This window comes from Anas acuta, chromosome 5 (assembly GCF_963932015.1).
Source record: "Anas acuta chromosome 5, bAnaAcu1.1, whole genome shotgun sequence".
Taxonomy (NCBI): domain Eukaryota; kingdom Metazoa; phylum Chordata; class Aves; order Anseriformes; family Anatidae; genus Anas; species Anas acuta.
The window spans coordinates 25,517,171-25,536,068 of record NC_088983.1 but is presented as its reverse complement, the minus strand read 5'-3'; the positions used below and the strand labels follow the sequence as shown (position 1 = coordinate 25,536,068).

Sequence of the window (18,898 nt, the reverse complement as noted above, 5' to 3'; positions counted from 1 at the left end):
GCAGAAAAGCTTTAAAACATTGCCTCTTGAATATGTTTAATTTGTAATGATACAAGTTATCTTGATGGCTTTCTTTAAACAATAATTAGACTCCAAACCCTTTAAATGGTAGTTGGCTTACAATAACATTTACCACTATCCGAATATGTTGTGTAGAATTAAAACCCCTTAATTTTCAAGGGGTATGAACTAATATATTTCCACTGAATTCACCACAGATCTGGAGCATAATTTTGTATTAGTATGACGTGAGAGAAAACATCTTTCTTTTAAATATTTGTCTCAAAATGTATAGTTATGTCAAATTGCTGACAAAATGAAAGAGAGAAGTAAACAATTCATCTAATCCATATAAAAATATTTTTGTTCACAGGACCTTCAGACGCAAATCTTTTTAGATGCCTTATGTATTTTAAAATTTTCAGTGATATCTTGTTACTTTTTCTTTATTATTTCAAAGCATTTAATCACACATTTCTTCATCTGCGTTTTCTATTATATTCTGTCATGTAGATACAATTGTTAAAAAGAGTTACAAAATATGGTTTCCATTTCCTAACTAAAGAATACTGAGCCACATCCAAAATGAGTATTTCCATTTCAATATATGCTTCACAATATTTATGAATACTTGCACTAGCAACTTTGAAATTTGTTTTCATGAACAGCGAAGTGACAAAAATTCAGATATATAAATATTGTTGATTAATGAAAAAGAGGAGGCACACGTAAAGGTAACCAACTTTTAAACCTGAGAAAAAATTTATTTCTGGTCATAGGATTTATAAATTCTAATTTTGCAGTATCTCTCTTGGCTGCATGGATTTTAGAGATGATAAAATGTAATAGCAAGGAAAATTATATGCCAGTGTAGGTAGTTTGGAAGTTAGTAGGCTCCTGAAAATGTCAGTTTTATGTCTTTTTTTTTTTTTTTTTTTTTTTTTTTTTTTTCCTGCCTAAAACTTGAAGGTGTTCAAAGCTATGGGAACACATAAAGGCATAACCTGAAGTCACAGTGACATCCTCCAGTCAGGTTTGCCTGATTGATCCCTCAAACAGAATCAGCTTTCCCTCTACTTCTGTAATTCTCTCCCTTTTGCTCTGCAACTGCTCCTGTGAGCTATTGCACAAGTATAATTTTTTTGTCAGTAAAAGGCTATTAATTTATGAATTTTGCATGTTTGCTTGAACCAAAACATATGCCAGTAGGGCCAAATGTTAAACTCTAGGTGGAAAAGTACTCTGCTAATTTTAATATAAAAGTAACATGTATATGTATGACAATGTTTTGTCCTACGTATCATGATCTAGAATACCTTTTATCATCCTTTTGTAAGTCTAATGAATGACATTACAGCCCACATTAGATGTAAGAAAACAAAAGGGTTTGAAAATAAGCAAAACCAGACTAAGACACTTTTCTATTCTCTTTCCAGTAAAGAGAGACCATATAGGCTTCTTAATTAAAAAAATGAACCTTCCGTGTCTTGACTGTGTCTGTACCAGAGAGATCTTACTTGCTACTGCTCTCCCTGCTCGTACATACGCAGACACAAATGCTTACCAAGTCCTGTAAAACTTGCTCATAATTAGGATGACAAAAATGGAGATTTATTTAATCTACAGATCAGTAAATTAATCTTAAGGGTAACTGGTAAATAAAACAGCTAACAAAAAGTTTCTGTCATATTGAGAGACTAACAAATATAGCACAAATATTTGAATAGCGTCTCATCAGAAACTATACCAATATCTTTTCTAATCGAGAAGAGAGCTTTATTTCAAAGAAGAATTGAGATTCATAGGGCTAAAACAATGGATTATAAATTATCTCTATTTAGCCAGGTCACTTACATGAATTTCTGAAAACAGTGATGTTTGGTGTTCTGATAGATAACAAAATAAAATTATTTTCCAATGCCTATTAAGAAACAAACAAACAAACAACAGTCTATTAAGCATTTTGCTTGTCTGTGGTTTATAAAAATGCATTTATATCTGTATGTTATTCCTTTTCTGATATGTGTTATGAATACAGAAGTCAAGGATTGTTACTGTAAAATAATAGAAAATTACTAAACACAGGAAAGATATTGCAAAATGTTGTCACAAAAGAGCCAAACCATTTTCCAGGGTTTCAAAATAATCTTTGACAGGAACTTTCATTTCTCCAATTTTTTATTAAAAACATACACACACAAAAAAATTATAACAACCAAGCTATGATCCTGAGCTACAAATCCACTAGATGTGAGCCTCTGGAATCCTCCCTAAACTTCAGAATGCTAATTTAGATCAAATAAGATTGCACTCATTTGAAAAAGCCATGGGACTTTCCACCAAACAAATGCTTAACAGAAAAAAAGCAGGAAACTCAAAAAACATCATAAAAAATAAGCGACAAATAGTGGTTTTATAAATCCTTTCACCTAGTCATAAAAATAAATAAATAAATAAACAGATAAATAAATAAATAAAAAACAAACCAAAACCCAGCAACATATATTAGCTGAATTAGCTGGAAGTGATTAAGAAATGAGGGATTATCTCTCATTTCTTCAATGCTAGAAAAGAGTGAGTGCACCGCCGTGCTGAGAGACACTGAAACCAAACAATAAAGTAAATGAAAATGTATTACAATCCATTCTAAATTCAAAGTTAATAATTAAAAACTCTTCACTTGAACCTGTGTGTGGCCACAAATTAACCTGCTACAGCAAATTTTGAGAACTTTGGACCATTGCAAAACAAAGGGAAGGGGCATGAACATGACACTGAATGGTGGATGAGATCACATACTTTATTCTTGGTTTTGCCACTGGCTTTCAAGACGTAAATATTTATATCTACTAGCCAATACTAACATCAGCAGAATTACTGAAATCCGTATAATATCTCTGAACACATCTGCACCACCAGAACACAGAAAAGCTATTACTTGGGTACAGCTCAATTCTGCAAAGAGTTGCAGTTAACTCAATGGCAGGGAAATTTGCTTAATGTCTTTCTTACTTGATTCAGCCCATTGTTTTTGCCATGAACTGTAATCTGATTTCTTTTACACACCTATTGTTCTTCCATTTTTTTTCTTCTTTCTTCTTTAATTCCATTATGTACAGACTAAGGTTTCATGTTTAAAGGGCTCTTAATTTTTATAACTTTTATAACTTTTATAATTTTTATAATGTATTTTTTGAAATATTGAGAAAGCTTCACAAACATCCTCTCACACTCTTCAATGCTATGCACTTCTGGATCTCAGATGTAATTAGAATTTTATATATATACATTATATATATATAAAATGCATATAAATATAATACATATATATATATATAATGCATATATATATAATGTGTATATCTATCTATATATTTCTATACAGTATAACAAAAAAAAAACCAGTAAAATCTGGAGTAGAATGGGGAAATCTGTCCTTCTGAACATCCTAACACTGTAAGTTTGGTTTCTGTCAGAAAGCTGAGAGTATATCTGTTAATTGCCAGTTTATCAGAACACACGTAACTAATGTTTTTATGATATATGATATGCAGCATGTTCTGAATCATGGATGGTAGTAAGGATAGTATTAAGTTCTTTGAACCAAGACTGGGGGCATGAGGATAGGTTGGATGACAACCTCAAAGGCAGCAAAGACATGGGGAGTAAAACACCGATGCTGCATTTATACTATGGAAGAACACGACACCTAGTTTAGTACAAAGGAAAACAGAAAGGGGTAACTCAGCCTGAGATTTAAAGAATTCTTACAGCACAACATGCCAAAATGATGACACTAAAGCATATCCTATGAGAACTACAGGAGAGACAGAGAGGCAAGACAGATTTTTTTCTTATAAGTTTGGTCTTGTATCTGTTTTGCTTGTACCCTCTTGTTTCAGTGTCTTTAATTTCAGTCTTTATATGTAAATCACATTTTAATTGAAAAGTCTCAGTGTACTCAGAGGGGCACACAGAAGACCCAGTTGAAACTACTGGTTGTATTGTTTCTATGTGAATCAATGTATTCCATATTATGAAGGCATCCAGAAGAGTCTTCAGAGCAAACTCCAAGCAACAAGGAGTACCTGCTGCACCCAGGCAGCAGTTAATGTGGATGGAGCTTCCATTGCTCTCCTATGCTTTGGGGCAACGACCACAGATGGCCTCCTTCTGCAAAAAGCAAGATGCAGAAAAGTATCTCAAGGCCTTAGGCAAACCCCAGAACGTGATTTAAACATAAGCTAAAATATATCTGTAACTAACTTAACGTTGGCTGACTGAAACTAGAACATCAAGTCCTCATTGACTTAAAGCATATTGCTTAAAGCATATTCCAAACACCACAACTGATCTCCTCACTATTTGTAGAGGCATCTGATACATTTCCCAGTGAAATGCTTTCACTTAGATAAGTGAGACCTAAACAAAAGTCTAGGTATATGGTATTTGAGCAGGCAGCCCAGGTAAGCAGTTGAGTCTTCATCCCTGGAGGTATTCAAAAGACATATAGATGTGGTGCTTAGAGACATAGTTTAGTGGTAAGGACACAACTATTATTAACTGATATTTTTCAGTTTCAATAAAAAACATTGAAAAAATAATTTGACCAAATTTTCCAGGTCACTTCATCATTTATGCTCACAAATAAACTAATAGTCAGAAAAGGAAATAGGGACAAAAGATAAAATTGCAAAGTTACGTAACTTATAAAGCAAATATGGAACACTGCATTTCACCATTTTTATCATTTATATCAGCTCTCATAAATCAGTGAAAATGATTTTGGAGGCAATATGGCATTTCCCACTTAAAGAAGTATTGCTGCAGATGATACAGATAGTAAGTGAATTTAACTGTAGCCCTCTTCATATAAAAGGATTTTGTTACAATGTTAAAAATACATGTCAGAAAACATATTTAACACCTTTAGATGACCTCTAATCAGAAATGTGTTATGCTATTCAAATTCCAACTGCCAAATGCTGCAGATACAGGTAAGTAAATATAAATGCCATTAAAGGCACAAGTTAACTTACTTGAAGTTCTAGCATTTTATTTTTTGACAGCTCCTAATCTGGATATCTACCAGAGTCAACAAAACATGTTCAAGCAGAATCTTACCTTGTTTTCACTACATCAAGGGGATGCATCAGGCAAATTTCTACAAGACCTATAAAATAATAATAAAAAAGGCCTAATAAGCATTTGTACAAACAGTAGTTTAATTTTCATTGACTCCAATAGTTTTTGAAGTTTGAAAAGTAAAGTAAAAACCTAAACGTATCCTTGATGTTACAGCATTAAAATATCTCATATATTAAACATACTTTTCTGTAGTGTATTGGAACCTTCAGAGATTTTAGACAGTGTATCCAGTGATAGTTGTTTACTGCAGTGGGGAAAGTGAGGACATAGGCTATGTGATAATTTTATTCATTGTTTTTACTTAGCTTTCTGCCTTAAGAACACCAGGCATATTGGACAGGCATCATAAATAAATATATTAAGTACTGCTGAAAATAGTGAAGGAGGGCAGTTCAGGTTAGCACTGGCTTCTTTGTCGTACAAAACTAATCCCTAAAGATACTGACTGTTATTATGAAACACAGTGCTGGGGGCTCAGATGAACTTGGTATTAAAATAACAGCTGTTTTTTGAGCTGGTTATTTGGGTTGTGGCCTTGCTGGTTCTTCATCCTGTCCCACTCTTGAGCTGACACTGATGAGCTGTCCAGGCTTTTCCCCTTCCTGTCTCACCACCCATCACCCCAATTCACATTCTGGGGACTTTCCATGTTCAGGAGTGGAGGGTGTGGATAGCAAGTGGAAAATGTTGAGGAAAAAAGAGATCTGGAAAATCCCTTATGCACCTGCCACCACTGGCTTTAAAATTGGTTCCATTACTGTTTTCCACCCACCTGCCGCCTCATTAGAAGTCCAGAATTTTATCACCCACATTTTGCTCCTGCTCCATGGCATATGCCACCTTCCATTTCTTCAGAGAGCTTCTGAGCTTCTCTACATTTTCTTACATTTGCTAGGCTTGCCTACATCCTTGTCCATTTTATATTTCACTCTCACTTCAAACAGAAAACATACAAGAAGAACATGTATTTAACAAGATAACAGTAAAATATATATTTTGAGATTTGTCAATATAAAGAGGTGACAAAAACAACTGCACAAATTTTAAAGGATTTTGAACTACTGAGAAAAACTGTATCTGTACATCCAAGAAACTAGATGACCATATCTTTGAATTTTCTGTGCCCTAGCTTATTATGACTAATAAGCTTCCATGGTCACTTTTTATCCAGAGTAAGAAATTTAATGGTATAACATGCAAAAACTGTTTCTGAAGACCATATTGATCATAATGTTTCAAAGCATCTGTTTCACTTATTCATTGTTTTAGCAAGAATAATTACAAACCACTTGTAATACAGAGTGTGTATTTTCGTGACTCATGGCTAAACTTCCAAAAATCTTAATCATAGAATTATAGAATCACAGAATTTGGTTTGGGTTGGAAGGGACATTAAAGACCATTCAGTTCCAGTGCCCCTGCAATGGGCAGGGACACCTGCTGCTAGACTAAGTTGCTCAAAGCCTCATTGCACTTGTTCTTCAACACTTCCAAGGATGTCGCACCCACAGCTACTCTGGGCAACTTGTTCCAGTGCCCCTACACCTTTATGCAAATTTCTTCCTAATATCTAATCTAAACTTATTCTCTTTCAATTTAAAAACATTACCCCTTGTCCTATCATTACGCACCCTGATAGAGTCTCTTTCTTGTAGATTCCCTTTAAGTATTGGAATGCTTCTATAACACCTCCCTGAAGCATTCTCTTCTCTAGGCTAAGCAACCCCAACTCTCAGTCTCTCTTTATAGGAAAGACGGAACTTGATTCAGGAAAACATCCTTATTCAGGTTAGAATATCTCCAAAGACCTTTCTTTACACATACCAGAGAGACTAACAGAAGCCCATGTTAAAGTTCCACTAGGTGCTCTCCTCATTCATATGCCACTGTCTTGGTACAGATCCTATCCTCTTATTTTAATGGCACAGAATATGGCTGGGTTTACTAAAGTTAACAGTCTCTAAAACTTAAAACAATTTATTACATGGTAGGCTCCTGAATTACTTTCACTTCACACAGAAGTGAAAATATCATGAAATTTGAAATGCCTCCCCCCACTCTCCCCCCACCAACTATTACTACTGAAGCAATGAAATTTGCATTTTGGCCCTGTTCTGCAGCAGACTTGATGCAAAAAGAGTCTTGTTGGGCTTCATTCAGGAGTCAGGCTCTGCCTGGGCAGCGAACACTGCAGTGTCAGAAATTGAGTTGCTTTTTTCATTACTGATTATAAATCTAAATGAGGCTTACAGTTTCCATTTTAGAACTACTAAAGGTAGTAGTTCAAGTATAATAGGAAAACAGTTTTATTTTATTATTACTATTTTGAAGTTAATGTTAAGAAAGGATTAAATTTCAAAACATTATCTATTTTCTATTTCAACTTTATCCAAACTTCCTGAGTAATACACGTTCTTATCTAAATAAGCCCTTTTCCATTGAACCAAAGCATTAGCAAAGGGAAAATCCTCATTATAGTCAAAGGAAAGTTAGCCAATATATGCAATATGTGTGTAATTTTTTTGAATTAGTCACAGGAGGGCATAAGCTGTAATTCTAACATTCTCAATTGAATGCATTTGAGCAGGAGTTTACGCAAAAGTTTGCAAAGATATTAAAATGTTTAAATTTAATTCTTTGCATAAAATACTTGATGAGAGTTCCAATTAACATAAACAATTTTCCCACTTTTATATTGTTACATTCATATATAAAGCTTGCAAAACATAAAACTGGACAGATAACCTCTTTCACCTAGCTATTTGCCATTCTATTTGAAAGAGTATCAAACTATTATTTGACCCTTGTTTTGTCATATTTTCTCTCTTCTCCATGCAACATTTCAGTTTTGGAAAAAAGGAAGAAAATATACATCGGATCAACCATAGAGTATTAATATTAGTAGTAAGGACAGTCATTCAAAACCATGTAATTCCATATTTTAAATATTTTTTTTCTGGAAAGCAAGAGTTGTAGTTGTTATTTCTGAACAGGTATATTTATTGCCATAATTATCACCCAGGAATGGCTTCTATTTTACTAAAATAAGAACAAATCACACGTCACGTAAGGGAACACATTCTGTAAGCTTTCTGTCCTGATTCTGTCCCAAAACCTATAAAATATTCCACAGATGCCAACAGGTGCTTTACAAGTGGAGCTGAAATCGAGTGTTTCAGTGCTGGCAGGGGGCATAGCGTACAAGTTTTCTCCTTTCCAAATACCCTCCTTTTCCAACTTTTCCTCCCCTCACTCCCTGTTTTATCCCTCCCGACCCCTTCCAAGTTTTTGATCTCTTCCATCTTGTTTTGGCAGACATGGCCTACAGTAGGGGGCCAAGCACAGGGCCAGGGTTGTTCACCCCATTCTGTTTTTGTAGCATTAATGTCCACTTTGGGAGAAAAGTGTACATTGCCAGAATTTGGCTCTATTTTCTTGGTCCTCATAGGATAATTTTTAATTCAGGCATTCTTCCAGCAACTGAATCAGATGAATTCCAAGGTCTTTGGCAAGTGATCTGTTTTGATAACTTCAGGATTCTATTGGTTATCTACCTTTCTCAGTCTTTCCTTTGTCTCATCATTTAATTACGCACTAGGTTTTAAATGGTATATAATTACTTGATTTCACCAGAAAGAACTCTTCAAAAGATTACATGGCTCTCTGAAGAGCACCAGAGGAGCACACACTGTGCAAGACACTAATGGAATGGCTACAAACACAAGCTATATTTTTTCCATCTACTATAGTAGTCATGCAAATCATTACAACATCCTACTTGATAGCCTGCCCAGAAAGTGTGGTGGCCCTACTAAATTACAAGTACTCTGAGATGTGGCCAATAAAATAAAATATATTGCTTTTTCTTCAACTAATATTTATCACCTTTGTGATAAATTCAATTAGCACTATGAAAATCTAATTTGCTGAATTGATATATCACGATGTAATGTATTTTAACTTGTTGCACTGTAATGACTACTGTTTACTGACTTTATTTCATGATAAAGTAATTAACATTGCTACAGATAGATTGTTCAAAAATGTATTCCAATGGTCGCATTGGGTCTCCTTGGTGATGTCACATGTGAACTAACCCAGAGTGATTTATGATGGCCTAATTCTGTTCAAAAACAACTCAGATCCAACAAGCTGAACAAGAGCCCAAAGGAAGTATAGGAAAGAACAATTACCAGGGCAGTCCAACATTTGTTGTCTTCTGGGTGGGAAAACATTCCTTGTGAAAACTTGATACTAACCATAAAGCAAGACATAATCAAAATCTCTGCACAGAAGAAATAACCAGCTGTCATCATTGACATCCTCTGAGTGTACACAAGTGCAATATCAACAACCAAGAAGGGAGTCCAGGGTTCTGTTATGTGAAACACACTGCTGATTAACTAAGCCTGTGGAGGGAATAATATGTTAAAAAATACTGACCCTCCAGTGCAACCCTACTCATTAGAGATTTTTCCCTTTTCCAGCTAGCATAGCCTATTTTCAAACTGTTTCCCATTATGGATTACACTACATTCCCCTCTACAGGATTCACACTTAAACTTTCAAATTGGCAATTTTTGTTTACTTCTCTTCAAAGAAAACATTGTGGTGACTGGTGCATACGTTGAGTTCCTTTGCTCTTTGTTCCTATTTTCCATCAAACAAACAAATCTTGTATCAATAATCATATAGTATGACCTGATAATACTATGGCTCTGTTTTAAATAGGCTCTAATTCTCCACCTGGCAAAAAGTGAGAGATTTCAGTCACACAGGACTATAGCTCTCCTCATCTCCCCAAGTGTTTCTGTGCTTCACCTATTCACTGAGTAGGGAGAAAAATGAAATCTAGCTAACAGTACTTCCTAAATACCACAGATAGGAATAGAATCATTATGGTTTTGATCCTCCTTATGAGACAAATTCTTGCCTTTAGCTCTTCTTCAACCCTCAAAATTATGAAATCACAAATGTAAAGTGTCTGTGACACACAGTGATATGTCTACCAAAGAAACTCAAGTAGTTAACCCTCTACATGTTTTCTGCAAAATGCACCCTGAAAGGGTGTTCCAACACAGATTGAGGAGGTGCAGAGCATGATCCATGTGTGTTAGTTCAGACAACCCCCTGCAGCGCAGAAGTCATTATGCACCCTCCTACCCTTGTGTTACTCATTTCCCTGGAATAACACAGTCACTGGAGAAACACAACAGAAAGGAGACTGGTCATAGAAAGTGTAGCAATAAACACATCAGGCACTGTATATTGTATAGCTGGAACAGTTTGTATTTATTTTGGCTTTTGCATAGATAGAGTTACAATGTAAGAAATGATCATAAATATTTTATGCATAATATGTATTTCCTTCTGAGAATATATGTCTGACAGACAAAAGCTTGCGTTGATCTTTGTATCCTAATAAAAACAATGACATATTCTTCTTAAGTCTGTTTGTCTGTTAGCTAAAACACTTTTTTTTTTGACAAGATGAAGTGTGGAACCTCTTCCTGATTATAACAGCATTGCTTGAACAATCAGACTGTAGAAAAGTATCCCTGCTGTCAATTCTATACAGGCTAATTTTTATTAGCCCATTGTCCTGCTGCATCTTCACAGACATACAGCTTTTATCTGTTCTGTAAGGGTATATCTCTCTCATAAAAGACAACCAAATTCTAGGTTCACTGCAATATAAATGGCAGCTCACTGCTTTTCCAGGGAAATAGTCAATATTGTGCCCTTCCGAATTGTAGTATGTGTTATGTAGGTTCCAAGGAAAAACATGGGATATGCTGGAAAAGACCTACATATTAGCCTTCACTTAAAAAAGAAGACATTTATTTTAACTCTTGCCCAAGATTCTATTTAGCACTGTGGTATGAGATTAACTAATGGTACTCTGGAGCTTCTCACAAACATTAATTAACCTTTTAGGTAATGAGTCAAATCAATGTTTTCCTTAGAAAACGTGAAGAAATAGAATGTTACTCCAAAAAAATACTCCATAATGGCAATGCAGCATTTGTGAGTCATTCTTCCTTAGAGACCTAGTCTACACTGAGAAAATATACTAGAAAACATGTTAATTAAACAAGATGTTGAATATAATTTTTCCCCTGGTGTGGACAAGGATGCCTGTGTTTAAAAATGTGTTAGCTTATCACAATTAATCCCAGGAGGAGCTCATGATTTACCATCATTACCTAATGCATTTTAGAAGAAGGTTTTTGCATGCTTACAGGAGGAGCTCGGTCATGCTCAATATCTTGTTAGGCAACTGTTCCCTTAACAGATGCAACCCATCAGTGCAGCACTGCTCTCTGGAAACAGGAATAGCAGGAACAGTGATTGTCTGGTTTTCAAAAAAAAAACACAGGACTTCAGCTAGAGGCTGATGCTTTGCCCATAACACCTCTGATGAAAATGGCCAGAATCTGCTTGTAGGGTGTTCTCAGATCTCTCTCCACAAAAGCAATTCAGCCTCTGTTGAATTCATGAGAGCTTCTTGATTGTATAGCAAACTAGCATGTTAAACTTCAAGGTATCAAGTAAATGTTACTCGATGGAGAATCACATCCTAGGTGCATGGAAGACAGGAGCTGGAAATGAGTGTTTTGAGCAGCGTGTCATCCAGACTAGCTGCTGCTCAGCGTAAGCCCCCTTCAGCTTCTGAAGTCCCAATCCACAGACCCAGAAATGTGGTCATGCTGCATACTCACACCATAAAGTCTAAACTGCTCATCTTAGGTGCAGACAATGCTTACCTAGTATCTGCACAGTTTCACTGATTCCTGCCTAGTAAAGAAGCATAATCATAGTACAAGGTCCATTATTATTACCTGATGAAATGCATTGTGATGATATGTTTATATGCATAAATATTTATATGCATTTATAGCCTTTGAAAGGGCAAATCCCACCTTGTGAAGCCACCTGAATATATAAGTAGTAAGAGGTTACTGTAGTAATAAATCACCATTTGCAATGCAGTATATGTAAGTAAGGAATATATGGGGAAGATCTTAATCTTTTTCTTTAAGACCTGGTATGTGGTGAAAATAATAATAATAATAATAATAATAATAATAATAATAATAATAATAATAATAATAATAATAATAATAATAATAATAATAATAATAATAATAGGTTGTCTTAAAAAATAATATTTATTATATTTTACTCCCTTTTTGTATTATCTTTATGGTATCTTGAAATTGAAGATAAATGACCTTGTCAAGCTATGCAGGCGTTCTACCATAAACCAAGTTTTTTCTCTTTTTCAATCTAACACACAGCCAAACTGATACATGTAAATCCACTGCAAGTAAAATTGGTGTAAGTAAGCTAACCAGACACACAAAATGCATCAATCTTGTACTTAGTAAAAAAAAAAATAATATTTTACTAATATATTTCTTGCCTCTGGGAAAAAATATATATCTAGATAAAACATTGAAAGTATGCATGGCAAACTACTCTAAATTTAGCACAAATTTATTCATTGTTTGCTTTTCACTATGTTTTGGAACAATCAGCTAAATCAGTATATTATGCTCATTCTGCCAGCAATATCCACATCTTTATACTTACTTTTGCCTGGAATACAGCTCAGTGAATCTTGTAAAGTGCTTCCATTAAACTGCTCAGTGCTCATCTAGGCACTGGCATTCAGGTACTAGGCTATTCAGGTACTGGCACAAATGCTAATGGAGAAAAACATTGTAGAGAACATACCAGAAAGCTCAGAAACATACTGCTTCCTCAAGTGGCGTAAATTATTGTTCTTCTTCTAAAGGAATGAAGACACATTAAAAAAAAATAAAATAAAAAGAAAGAAACTGAAATTACCAGTTTCTCTAATTTCTTAAATATTAGTAAGGCGATGCAATATGCATCTCCGCAAGTCACCATTTAGAATGTTACAGAAATTTCCTTCACCTTAATTTCAATTCAATTCCAAATTACATAACAATAACAATAATAACATAACAAACAATTCTAAATAAAATAAATAAATAGTTCTGGGCAAAATCACTTTTACTGAAATGATTAGCAATAAAGAGTTATTTGTATAACCGATTTATTTTTTTTTATTTAGTCTTTCTACTTCCTTTAATGATCTTGTATTAACATTAAAGCGTTGACTTATAAAATAAACACTTGCAATTTACAAACTGAGTATCTGAGTCTCCAGACACAAGGGAAAGGCTATATAGTGGGTAAATTCTCCATAAATTCTTCGGCAAGTATTACGTACTATTATGTCACTCACAGATGACATGTTCTTTCCATCATTTGTGTCCAAAAAAGGAAGTTTTTAAAACATGACTAAAGGGACCACTGAGGTCAGCACCAGGTTATACTGTGTTTGTGTCACTACAGCTTCAGATATTTCGATGCATATTGAATCAATATACCTGCAATGAAAATGTGTAACCTATATTTTCTTTGCTGTTATAGTAAAATGCTTCTCAATAAACTTGTTTTCATAAGAAGTTTGCCCATTCATATGTCCCAGAGCTATTGTAATCTTCATTGCTAATGCTGATCTAAGAGCATGGACATTATTCTATTTCTTGACACATTTAAAGTTCTCTAATGAATAAAGCAAACAGCTTATGGTTGCTTGGACTGTCACTCGATTGCCCCTGAGGGCTTTAATGTCTTTAAAATAGGCCTCCTAGTTTGTATTTAACTACCTTGTCCACAGAGGTCTGAGGGGTAGAGCAGATCAAAGATGTGCTGGAAACATAAAAAGCAGCTGTCCTTCATTTACCTTTAATTAGCTACATCTGACCAGATTCTTTATGGCTTCTTTGTCACGCATTCAACAGTCTATAAGCCTTCTGACCTGTCCTTGAGGACTGTACTGTTTTAAGAGTTACTAAAAAAAATTAAGTTTAAAATATTTAATACTGAACCTTTAAAAAATCTTTGGTCTCACTTTGGAACTACTACCTGAGGAAAAATGATTTTGGCTTTATCTGCCAAATTTACAAATTGCTCAGTATTTGGAGAGTCAAAAATGGGGTGAATCCTGAACTTAGATTTGTTATTTACTTATGGTCCTTTTTGTACTACTCAATGTTGCAGTAAGTAAATATCACACAACAAGAAAACCTACAGAAAACCTACAGAAATCCTACAGAAAACCAAAAGGCAAGCAAGCACCACTTTGGCTGGTGCAGTATTGCTGTCCTTACTGGAGCTATCGTGTAGAATGGCTATAGTCCAAACAGTGGGTGCAAATTTCTTCCTTCAGTTCCTCTGGGTCCTTCAAATTTTGAACAGCTTGAATAATCATCCCAGGTTTGGAATGAAATAGGGCCACCAGAAACGCTTCAGGTTTATGACATGCTTCACTAAGTAGTTTGTGGCCACTCCATGATTAACAGAAGTTAAAAATCCACTTTTAAGCCTGACAAAATCCTTTCACATACCATTATGACCCAAATGACCTATAGAGACTGCAAAATAACTCCTACCATACATTCTCTTGGTGTTAAAGAAATTAACTCCGAATGGTTAGGATTGTTCTAGGATCTCAAACAGCAGTTCAGAAGTAAAAGATGGAAAGAGATCCTTCCTAATGCTTCCATTCAGTAATCAACAATGTTTTAAATCTGACTGCTTACTGTAGTGCTATCGGTATAAAAACAGATGGCACTTCAATAAATTGAGTAGCATGGATATGAACTGGGAGTTCCCCAGTTCATTGGACTAATTAACTACATATTGACTATTTCGTTCTCAAGAATGCTCTGGTAAATGATTACAAGGAGAAATTGGTAGACTAGTATAGAAAGCAATCTGTTGAAATCAGCAGAGCTGGTACCATTTAAATAAAAATAATACTGAGACTTTCAGATCTACTGAACATGCATTTTAAGTTTGTCCATGCTGTCTTCATTACTATCAAGTTGAAGAACATGGTCAAGAGAATACGAAAACCTTTGCATTGACACAAATGCAATGTGAAGGTTTTATTCTAATAAATGTATTTTTGAGTACATAAGTTTTGAATAAATCATGTATCCCTTGATACGAACAGATCATTGTAACACAAGGGCTATGAGATATTTTAAAGTCATGTGTCTATCTGCACTCCTCAGTACTCTTTGTAATATAGACCTCATTGCTTAGATATCTCTCTACCTAGCACAGAATGCACACCAGATTCCAGTAGGATTTTGAATAAGGGGATAATTCTACCTCTATTGAAGGATTAGTATGTAGTTCTTGTTCATTACAGCCCAGTAGTCAGGGCTGCAGTAAACTCTTGTATCAGCAACCCAAGACACTTAGAGAATAAAATAAGTTTACTAGAAAGGTTAGAGCGTATGCTAAATGACCAAACATATTGATAGCTGGTCAAACAAGGCATCATATAAAGCCACTGAGGTGAACTGGTTTTGTATTTGGTATTTGGTAAAATGTATTTGCATTACTCTACTTATACAAAGTAGAGTAACTAATTCTGCAGTCGAAATTATCCCCAGATCTCTTTCTGTGTATGCAACAGCAATTTGTAATATCCATATTCTTTTCCAAAATGTCAACCTTTTAGACTTCCCTAAGAAAGTTTTAATTAATCACATCTCCAAACAATTTAGTACTCTTTCAAACACAGTAGTGGGGAGGTACATAAACAGCCAAGTAGCCTGCCTCGATATATGTACAGTAGCTAGCAAGCTGGTGTGGCTAGAAGACAGATTTTATTCTTCACAAAACCTCTTCTGAGCAGTGCAGAGGGGCAGCTTTCTTCCAAAATATTAACCTTGAGGGATTATTGTTACACTTCAACTTTACTCTTCACAAAGTTATTTTCTAGTATCATACAAAGCACTTGACCCAAACTGTGCAGTTGAAAGCTTTAATTATTAATCACTGATTTCAAGAGGCGTGCATCTTTCATTTAAGAGATCCGATTTAAAACAGGAGTCTTATCTACTTGCATTTATAGCTAACGGAGAAACATGCCTAAACAAAATAAAATAAAGTGTGTTTAAAAACTAATTCTGCATGCTTATTTTATCAAATAATTCCTAAAGTAAAGAATATTTGAATAGTTATTAATGAGACACTGATATTTTCCAGTTTTTTGTACCATCAGTATAGTCACATAATGAGGTAACTAGATGCACAAATAATGAAATGACAGTACCAGTTCCTGTTCAGGTCAAAGAACTCAAATAGAAATTGGCATAGTAATGCTGAATGTGTAATACAGATAATAGTAACTTTCTATGCAGTACATCATGTTACCCTGAAAATACATCATCTTCAACCTAAAAATTTTAGACTAGAACTTTGTACACAAAATATTAAAAACCTCAAGGAAAATTCGGTTTAAAGACAAACCTAATAGCAGGATTGTAAATGTTCATAAAGATTAACATTAAAAAGCCTTTATACATTGCAGAGTAAAGCCTTATTTTTCTTTGGAATGAATGAAACTAAATCATTCTTCTGGCTAAAAATATACTCAGTAGTTAAAGAAAATACATACAACCTTGTCAAAAATATACTGGTAAGTCATGGAATAACAGAGAACAAGAACTTTAGATCAGCCTGCTTTGGAATGGCTGCTCAACTCAACGATGCTATGAAAAACTAAAAGGGCAAAATCCATAATGTGAGATCTTTACTCTGAGGTGAACCAGCCAGTCATAAAGTCACCCTGTCCTAGGGTGAGTTTCTTCCTTATTTCCCACACAAAATTTCAACAGCTTCACATTCACTCTGGTGTGAACCGAAACGTTTCAGAAATATCAAAGAATATTAATCCTTGTTCCCATCATTTGCTCAAGTTCTATGATTAATTGTAAATTAAACATACTCAAGAATAAAGTGTATATACTGTAAAATGTTACTTCTGAATATGAACTTACCCTTCATTATTCTACATTACTCTACATGTAGTACATGCAAACACATGAAATTTGGCAAAAATAATAGCTATTTTGCCATCTAGGGTAAACTCAGTATTGGGTGGTCATTAGCTGGAGAGTGAGACAACTGACCACAGATAAAAGAAAAAAAATATCAGAATTAGGTTATAATGGTTTGAACAACTGCTGTAACAAAAATATGAAACTCTGTCCATCTTAGTTTTACAAAGTGGCTTTGTAGCACCACCTCTGCTAATCTGTACTTGAATGTTGCATTATTTTTTCTGAAAAAAAAAAAAAAAAAAAAAAAAAAAGATGTGGCTCACATCAAGATAGCTTTTTTTTTTTTTTCCAACCTCTCCACTAGTTGCTGCAATGCAAAACTGAACAAAACTATTATGAAAACCTGAACTATCCAGTTCCCTGACTAGTAAAAACACATATATGATATAATCCAAGACTATATGTATACTTCTGTTGTACAAATGTAGTGGCTCTTTCTACTGTTTAACAAAGAATATTATAGAAAATCATAATTAAGACAATATTTTTCTCAATCCAGTTGCCATAACTTTAGACTCAAATGACATTTTCTTCATTCCTCCTGATCTTTAATATCAAAGATTAAATTTGATGGGATTTTTTCCTCTTTTGTGAAAAAACTATGAAGAAAATATCAGAACAGAAAACCTTTATTTTTTACACAGCCAAAATTAGACAAATTAGCACAGCCAAAATGAGATGCCTTGTAATAAACACTTAATTAAAAAAAAAAAAAAAAAAGGAAAAAAAAAAGAATTTAAGTCTGTGTAAGCTTAGATTTTCATCCAGTGTTTGCATATTCATGACCTTTCCAAATACATTTTTTTTCTGTTTTGTCTCTACCAGTAATTACAGAATTACACTATGAAAAAAGAATGTATTACTGTTAAAATTAGGTAGATCTCATGCCACTTTAAGATACAGGTTTTCATTAAAAAATTTGCACTTATCATTTGCAGGCAGTACTCACTGTTTTCATAGTACTTAGCACATCTAACAAGAAATTGAATACTTTTGCACGTGCAAGAAAAATACAAACAACCACCGCAAACTCATTTTTAATTTGTTGCTGTCCAACATTTCCACTGAAGCTTGTAAACATTTATTTATTGGTTTAAGCCAATCCAACTTTCTAGCATTTCAAAGTCAGCTAACATATAGCAATAAGGAACTGGACACTACTTCAGGCTACTAAAACACAGTCTCACCAAGTACTTATGGATGAAAGAAAAAAAAAGATAAACCATTTTCTTGAACATGACTTCTATACAAAATGCAGTCGAATATTCTAGAGTCTTCATAGTGCATGTATTTTTTTGTTGAATTCTCTGTTGTGGCAACAGGTGATGACAGAATCACTATTTTGTGTTATTTTAGCAGTCACCGGTCTTCCCAGTATTTTTCACCACTCCCATTTGCTGGCAGTATATCATGGCAAAGTTTCAAGAGAAATCTACTATGAAGCCATGTATTAACTGGGAAATGTCAACATACAAAACCACGTCAAGAATTAACCTATCTTTATCGTTTTCAGGCACTAACACCCTCTCTCCTTTCCAAAACTTAATTGTATCAACAGCTTGCCAACTTTAAAAAAACTACAAACAAACTCACAAAAAAAAAAAAAAAAAAAAAAGGACAAAAGGTGTACATCTATTTAATGCAAATATAGAAGAATAATCCTCCAACAAAGGCACTGAGGTTGGTAATGTTGAAGTTGCCAAGAACCAAATGTCTTAAAAACATAAATACAACCAGTTATGAAGGAATAATTTTCCACTGAAAGTATGAGGTCTTACTGCTACTGACTG

General features: G+C 34.4%; 1 protein-coding gene across 2 annotated transcripts in view; it reads right to left on the bottom strand.

Moving 5' to 3' along the window:
* SLC25A21 (solute carrier family 25 member 21) overlaps window positions 1-18,898 on the bottom strand; it is a 249,554-nt gene that overhangs the window by 104,961 nt on the left and 125,695 nt on the right. For both annotated transcript variants that reach the window (XM_068683310.1, XM_068683311.1), the window contains exon 2: window positions 5,125-5,173. In XM_068683310.1, the coding sequence (XP_068539411.1) occupies window positions 5,125-5,173 (49 nt within the window). The remainder of the gene's footprint in view (window positions 1-5,124; window positions 5,174-18,898) is intronic.